At 44.1% G+C, this 8,726-nt stretch overlaps 1 protein-coding gene across 1 annotated transcript in view; it reads left to right on the forward strand.

The window, feature by feature from the left end:
* SLC7A5 (solute carrier family 7 member 5) overlaps positions 1-7,995 on the forward strand; it is a 54,794-nt gene extending 46,799 nt beyond the window's left edge. The window contains exons 9-10 of the mRNA XM_073605719.1: positions 4,149-4,326; positions 7,103-7,995. Coding sequence (XP_073461820.1) covers positions 4,149-4,326; positions 7,103-7,158 — 234 coding nt within the window. The 3' untranslated portion in view covers positions 7,159-7,995. The remainder of the gene's footprint in view (positions 1-4,148; positions 4,327-7,102) is intronic.
* Positions 7,996-8,726: the final 731 nt, after the last annotated feature.

Here is an 8,726-nt window from a genome sequence, read left to right on the forward strand (position 1 = left end):
CATTTTAACATGGGTGTGTAAACTTTTTATAGCGTATGTATGTATATACTCTATGAAAAGGACTTGGATTTTATGTTGGGTACACAAATTCTATTATGTGACCACAAGTTCTTCTATAGAGCCTGACAGGAGATGCTGGAACTGGCCGTTCTCCATGGCAAGAGGGAGTTGTAACAAGACAGATAACCATCTGGAGCTCTCAGATGCTTGCGTTTACCACTTCATCAGTGGTCTGAAAGATGTAGAGAAGTAGGAACCGGGTCATTTGATCCACCAACCATCACACTGAACATGTGCCTTTTTATAATGGGAGATCAGCCGCAGGAGTCAAGGCATCATCATTATTAGGCTTCCCGTCTGGCTTGTCAAGGCTTGAGGGCTTATATGCAATTATACCTATAAAAGATTAAGCCAGGCCATTAAATCTCAATAAGTGTTTGGAATTCGCACTTTTCGCACAGACGATAATATCAGCCCTAGGGTGGCTTTTATCTGCGGTGTGGAGACGCGATGAAGCCAGTTTATGCCTGCATGGCAATAAAACAGATTTAAGAGCAGATACAGGAAGGCTGGAAGGGAATGGCCCATTTTAAGGAATTTGTCCAGGACCTGGAGATTTGACATCTAAGCAGTACCTATATAAATGTAACTTTTGTCTATTCCTCCTAAAATAGCAGCTCACTCCTGTTCTGTAGCCTCATAGCCATATATCTGCAGCGTGAGAACATATAAGGCACTGCTGCCTCTGACTGCTAGTCTCAGAGTGAGACTTGGTAATGTCACTACTGTGCTGCTCATGGTTTTCCTTGCTGGAAAGGAAGCTGCACCTGAGGACCTGTAGTGCAAGGATTTTCTTTTTGCTTCATGCATTCTGTCGATCTGTGCTTTCTTCACCCCTTCTACTTTTAGGCATTACCTCTCCAACAGTGGCAGCTGGTGGTAAATTTTTTTTTTTTTTCGGGGGGCGCGGCAGTACAGTCAGACCCACTTCCTGATTGGCTGGGAGGAGAATCAGTGTGACCATAGCAAATGTTCAATCGCTATTCTTCTTTTCTTCTTTCTTCATGGGAGGGGGGGGTGGGGGGTTAGGGTGGTGTGCACCCTGCATTACGGGCCGCCGCTGCTCTCCAGTCATCAGGGAGCATCTCTGGCATGTGGAAACAAAGCTCTGCTCCCCTGCCATGACTTCCTCCACATAGGCAGTGCAGGATAAGGCATGGTAAGACAGTAATGGTGAGAAGATCAACTGCAGGTAGACCACTGGGCAATACTGGTGATTTAATCCTTTGTACTATTGCCTTTTTTAGGCACAGTTTCAACAGTATGCTGAATGTTGGTATTTTGGTTAATGGCTGTTTGTAGAGACACACAAACTGAAAGATTGATAGAGGCAGAGCTTGGTGCTTGCCACTCTTGCCTTACAGAACCAGCATCCTGGGTTAAACCTTTTTTGGGGACATTAAAGTGTAAGCACCTCTGGTACTAAAACTGATGTGACTGGCTCACTGTGGTATGTCAGAGCTATATAAATGTATAATAGTGTATCGCTGTGAAGGGGACATTAGAGTGTAAGCTCCTCCGTTGCAGAGACTCATGTGACTAGCTTACTGTTCTCTGTACAGCACTGCGGTATATGTCAGAGCTATATAAATGTATAATAGTGTGTGGCTGTGGTGGGTCATTAGCGTGTAACCTCCTATCATGCAGAAACTGATGCGACTGGCCCAGTGTTCTCTATACAGCACTGTGGTATATGTCAGAGCTATATAAATGTAGAATAATAGTGTCACTGTGGAAGGGACATTAGAGTGTAAGCTCTTCTGGTGCAGAAACTGATGTGACGGGCTCACTGTTCTCTGTACAGCACTGTGGTATATGTCAGAGCTATATAAATGTATAAAGATAATAGTGTGTGTGGCAAGCCCAGTGCTCTCTATACAGCACTGTGGTATATGTCAGATCTATAATATATATTAATAGTGTCCGACTGTAGAGGGGACATTAGAATATAAGCCCCTTTGGTGATGTGACAGGCTGTGTTCTCCATGCAGTGGTGCAGTATGTCAGAGCTATAGTGTGTAAACCCAGCCAAACAAGGATAAAAATTGAGCCAGTTCAGCAGGAAACAGACAAATTTCGATCCATCATCATCCATGTATGGGCTTGCTGGTCGTACAGAAGTGGATCTATTTATTTTATTTATTTATTTTCAGGTACTTATATAGCGCCGTCAATTTATGCAGCGCTTTACATATACATTGTACATTCACATCAGTCCCTACCCTCAAGGAGCTTACAATCTAAGGTCCCTAACTCACATTCATACATACTAGGGACAATTTAGACAGGATCTAATTATCCTACCAGCATGTCTTTGGAGTGTGGGAGGAAACCGGAGTACCCGGAGGAAACCCACGCAGGCACAGGGAGAACATGCAAACTCCAAGCAGGTAGTGTCATGGTTGGGATTCGAACCAGTGACCCTTCTTACTGCTAGGCGAGTGTGCTACCCACTACACCACTGGGCCGCCCTATCTATCCATTTACTTGTATACAACCAGCCTGTTAGGTTTTTCCCAAATGATCAGAGCCGCTGGCAACACTGATTATTGTATTCTAGTGGCAGGGAAGGCTTCCCACCATAAGAATACAATATCATAACATATAGCGTGAGTGATTTTTCCATCCACGTCCACACATTTGATGAATCTGTTCACATCATTTTTTTGTTGAACGAAAAAATGTATTCTGTATGACCTGCCTATGTTACCTATGATTGAACACAAAGACATTTTCCCACCAGGAATACAGGCAGCTATAAAGACCTAACCGAGGATCAGACCCTTTCCCATCTTTGTCCAAAAAAGAAAATAAATGGCCGCTGTTCCACTTTAATAGTGTGATTTATTATTATTTATTGTTTTGTATAGTTTTTGATCTTTCTGTGTAGCAGCTTCACAGATCACACATCCCATTTCTGCATTTGAAGATACAGGAGCAGAAATAGGTTAGCAGGAAGAAAAACACAATAAGTTCATTTGAAGTTTTTCTAATAATGGCAGATCACAGAACTTCCCAGGCTGCAGGAAAATGATTTGGGATTTGTTTATCTCCGATGACTATTTAAAGTGAGTCTTTCATTAGCCTGCCGAGTGCAGCAGGTTCACTCGAAGCGGGCATTCGGGGAGAACTGACCCTTGGTGTTTGAGGTGAGAGAGAATAGCTGGAAATACAAACCGCTGCCTCCCCATTCAGGTCATCCTCCGTACTGTGTGATCTCGGCTGGTGTCAGGGGCCCCTGTTCCTGCGGAGTCAGTGTTTTTGTTATGGCTTCCTTCAGACCCCATGGCCCTTTTTTTTTTTATAGGTGATGGAGTCCCTTGATCCCAGAGCCTCTATTGTCAGGCTTCCTGAGGACGTTCACCTGCGGTGAGGTGTGGTTCACACATGCATGGGGCCCGGAGATCTCAAGGAGAAGCTGCAGATTAATCTATGTACATGACCTGAGGATATAGGTGGGGATCTGCAGGCTGACACACGGGAATAGAATGTGTATAGAAGAGAGGTGAATGTGTGCACCCCATACTCAGCACACTCTGCGACAGCGTGATCATCAGATATAAGGGTGACATCACCCCTCTCCAGATATAAGATATATTATACAGGAGTGACCTCACTGCTCTCCAGATATAAGCTTTATTATACAGGAATGACATCACCGCTCTCCAGATATAAGCTATATCATGGGTCTCCAAACTATGGCCCTCCAGTTGTTTAGAAACTACAATGCCCATCATGCCCAGTCATGTCTGAATGTCAGTTTTACAATGCCGTAACAGCTGGAGGGCTGTAGTTTGAAGATCCCTGAGCTATATTCTACAGGAATGACATCACTGCTCTCCAGATATAAGCTGTATTATACAGGAGTGACCTCACTGCTCTCCAGATATAAGCTATATTATACAGGAATCACATCACCGCTCTCCAGATATATTATTATTATACAGGAGGGACATCACTGCTCTCAGACATGATATGTATTATACAGAGTGACATCACCACCCTCCAGATATAAGGTATATTATACAGAGTGACATCCCTGCTCTCCGGATATAGTTTTATATTGTACCGTCTCTGCTCTCTTGCAGGTTAATGTGACTCTCCCGATCTTCTTCATCTTGGCCTGTGTATTCCTGATCGTTGTGTCATTCTATATGACTCCGGTGGAATGTGGGATCGGCTTCATCATCATCTTATCGGGGGTCCCTGTGTACTATTTTGGAGTCTGGTGGCAGGATAAGCCATTGTGGATCCAGCAGGGTATATGTACGTATCTCTTGGGGTGATGGGATCAGTAGTCCTGATTATGTCTAAATATGTAATATTAGCATTAAGTGTATCAAATGCTCTTTTCAGCTCTGTGGTACCGTTTATATAGTCATGCAGCATGTTTTGTACTGCATTACCTCTCGGTTTATGTGGTGCATAGAAACAAATAATTTTTTTTTAGTTTTTTTTTTTTACAATTCAAAAAAGTGAAAAAACAAGGTGAACAGTGCATTGCGTTGTAAAACAACCACCGCTCTTCATCGCTGTTCCATAGTGGACATCAGCCAATGTGAAAAGGGGCCATTTGTTTAGCATGCAGGCTGATGTGAACGAGCCCTGACCAAAACTTCTCTCTAGTATGTTGAGGGAGGAACCAAGGAGGACAAAACATAAACAATTTAATCTTCAGCCTAAATGTATTTTTCAATGCCAGCATTTCAGATTTACTGGATGTATTTTTACTGCAGCATTTCATATAAAATGATTTCTGAGATTACTTGACAAGTACATACAGCAACATAGAACATCTAAAGCAATAAAAAAAAAACTTTAATAAAACCAGAGCATGCCCATGCCAGCCCCAAGGGCGTTCACCACCGGAGTGTCTCTGCAGTTATCGGGGGCGTTTGGAGCCATTGCTGTATACCTGCTGCCACAATAACTAGAATCATTTACAGCATGAGGTACAAGTGTGACCGGCGTTAGAGGTGAAATGTTGCCTCGTCACCCCCCCTCCCCTTTTTTTTTTAATGTTATAATGTTTTTATTAAGGTTTTCCAATGTACAAAAAAAAACAAAGCGCAATTTACATTTGTACAGATATAATGACTTGTAGTACAAATGTGTGATAACGTCAGCAGTATCGTTTACAATATCCAAACAAGGCAGTGCATTGTAAGTCACCCCTTGTTTTAACCCCCCAAAATGCTGCACTACCACACCGCAATGGAGCGCAGCCTTGTTCACTTGAATGGGTTTCATTTGGTGGGTGGCAGTGTCCGCTGAGTGCAACAGGGGGGTATCATTCATGCCGCTGCCTTTGAAGCTTAAAGGGATTGTAAAGGCAGAAGGTTGTGTTTTCTTTTTTTTTTTTTATCTTAATGCATTCTATAAATTAAAGGGGTTGTAAACGTTCGCGTTTTTCACCTTAAGCATCCTATGCATTAAGGTGAAAAAACACCTGGCAGTGACCGGCCCCCTAGGACCCCCCCCCGTTTTACTTACCTGAGCCCTGAAACTTGTCCCGGCGGTGACGCGCTGTCTCTCTGCCCGGGGTTCTCGTCTTTTTGGTTTGATAGATTTATAGCAGCGCAGCCATTGGCTCCCGCTGCTGTCAATCAAATCCAATGACGGGGAGGCGGGGCCAAGTCATACATTTGGCGGCTATGGACGCCGAATGCTGGATCTGGGAGCGAGCCCGCAAGGTAACCCCCTCGGGAGAGCGCTTCTCCTAGGGGGTTATCTGATGTGGAGAGGAGCGCAAGAGCCGATGGGGGACCCCAGAAGAGCAGGTTTGGGGCCACTCTGTGCAAAACGAGCTGCACAGTGCAGGTAAGTATGATATGTCATATATATAAAAAAAAAAAAACCCTTACAATCACTTTAAAATAAAAAAACCCATCTGTGTGCAGCATCCCCACCCTAATACAAACCTGAGCCCATCTTTATCCAGTGACGTTGCAGGGACTCCCCCCCCCCCCCCCCCCCCTCCCCCCAAATTGGCTGAGACAGCAGCGTGACATGATTAGCTCCTGCTGCTGTCAATCAAAATCATTCAGCCAATCAGGAGAGAGGGGGCGGGTCCAGGTCCTGGCTCCGTGTCTGAATGGACACATGGAGCTGTGACTCATCTTGGGTGCCCCCTATAGCAACCAGCTTGCTGTGGGGGCACTCAACAGGAGGGAGGGGCCAGGAGCACAGAAGAAGGACCTGAGAAGAGGAGGATCCAGGAGGCTCTGTACAAGACCAACATGTTTGTAAAGTTTTTTTTGTTTTTGTTTTTTTTTTTTAGCACTTTAGGCTGGGTTCACACCTATACAAATTCGCATGACAGGAGATTGTGACCGGCTCTCTATGGAGCCGGTTCACATATCTCCTTTGTGGCTGCGGAGCGGCTTGCATCTTTGGCACAGTTTCAGGGCTGAATTCAGGCAAAAATTCGGCCCTGATTTGTCCCTGAAACGGAGAACAGGGACGCACCGGACCCCTGCTGTGAGCCGCATCAGTCTGTGTGAGCAGTTAGAGGGCAGTAAGAATGTGGCTCAGCCATGTGTTTTTACCCCCTCCCCAACTGGAAGCATAAATGACCAGTTTACAGGCTTCTTTAGAAAGCAGCCACAGCCTGCATAGAAAAGCCTACCCTATGCCGGCATGCTGCAGAGAAAGACAATTCTTATATTATTATTATTCTATAGGATTTATATAGCGCCAACAGTTTATGCAGTGCTTTACATTCTAAAAGGGAGTCTGTACAGTTGCAATAAAATAAAATACAAAAGGGTTAAGAGGGGCCTGCTCAGAAGCTTACAATCTATTGCTCTCTGTGTGCAAGCAGGGGGCTCTCTGCAGAAGTCCAATATGCTCCCTGCTGAATTAGACCTCAGTTATAATGGAGAATTAGATTCCCCTTTCATATTTTATGTCCCCTCCAGTTACTAGTGGCCCGATGGCGCTGTTTTGTAGTTCAGCAGTCGAGAGTCCCGGATACATGGGTCTCATTGCTTTGCCTCCTCCACAGGCCTTGATTAATCTTGTGTCATCCTTTCCTCCGTAGATTCCAGCACTGTTGCATTTCAGAAGGTATTGGCGGTCGTACCTCAAGAGTCCTAAGCTGCGGCCGAGCCCTGTCTCCACCAACACGCACAAGAAGAACGGTATTTTGTAACGGAATCGAGAATTTTCACAGAAATCATCTTTACCTCCCACCCCTGAGGGCAATCTATTCACATGCAGTGGTCCAAACACGGACCGTTCCACCACGTGGCCTGTGCAGGCAAAAGTTCCTCATTTGACCAACAAGTGACTCCAGCACTCCGCTCCTGACCGCACCCTGGCCAGGTGGCGAGGTGCCTTTTTGTATCTCTGCCGTTTTTTTCTCTTTTTACTCAGAATCCAGTTACCTCATTCGGGAAAAAAAAAAGCCACAGAGGGAAAAAAACACGGCCTCTTCCTCGGACAGCGCCTGAGACACAGACCGACCAATCCCGTCGCGGCTACTGCAGGAACGGTCTATAAAAAAAAAAAAAAAAAAAAACCACTGGACGCTGCGCATATCCCGAGACTGGATACTTCTGGCGCTCCCCCTTGTCCTCTCTACTGACATCAAGGAAACATTTTGCTTTTTTTTTTCTTTGGTAAAGGTTTTCTATTTTTGTTCGATGAAGAAAAACAAACAATCTCAATTTTATCTCTATAGCACTTAAAGTAAAACTACTGACAGTTCATTCCCGCAGAACTCCGAGAAATGTTACTTTGTTATTTTTGTATTCCCTACCGATCGTCAATAACCAATATCCTCTATAGAGATTCCGGGACTGCAAGCCACTCCGTGTGCAGGATTAGAATGTTTAGAACTTTTTTTTTTTTTTTTTTTTTTTTAAATGCCGTTTTAGTTACTAATTTAATATTTACTTAGTTCCTATAGTTGTTGTTTTATTTATTCTAGTATATATAATATTTTTTTTTTTTTTTTTTTTTTTTTTTACAAATTTTGCTCATTTAAAGTAAAAATGAACCTCCCTTGCTGACAATGTAAGCATAGGGAGGTTGGCACATATGGGTCAATGGCCGAGGTTTCTGTGCTCCAAGCTCACTATCACAGACAGCTACTGATCTCCGTTTAGGATTGGGAGCTGTCAAAACAGGCTCCCGATCATGTGACCACCACGCATGATCAGAAAGTCCATCCCACTTACTGGCACTAATGTATAACTAAAGGCAAATATATTTTATCGTTATGGATCTGACCCCTGTCAGATTTTTTTTTTTTTTATTGCTGTGTTGTGCCCACATTGGGAAGATTCACCCTCTGTTTTCCTGGTGACTGTGTACACAAAAAGTGAAAATGTAAAATACATTTCAAATTTTGGGCTGTCACCGAAACAGGAAGAGGGGAATTCTTCCAGTGGGAGCACCTAGTTCTGGTGACACGCTGAAGGGATTTCCTCTCGCTTCCTGTTTTGGCTGTAAGACAGGAAGCAAAGGGAAAATTCCCAATGGGACACAGATGGCAAAAAAAAAACAGGGGTTATAACTCTCCCCTACTCCATCCAACATGAAAAGCCTTTAGTTCCACATCAAGTACAGAAAAATCCTGGCTGACCTGCCAGAAATCCAAGGAGCTCCTAACTTCCTGTAGTGAGCAATGGACTACAGAACACTGCCCCTTGAGGAGAGGA

The sequence above is a fragment of the Aquarana catesbeiana genome, linkage group LG11, assembly GCF_042186555.1.
Source record: "Aquarana catesbeiana isolate 2022-GZ linkage group LG11, ASM4218655v1, whole genome shotgun sequence".
Lineage (NCBI taxonomy): Eukaryota > Metazoa > Chordata > Amphibia > Anura > Ranidae > Aquarana > Aquarana catesbeiana.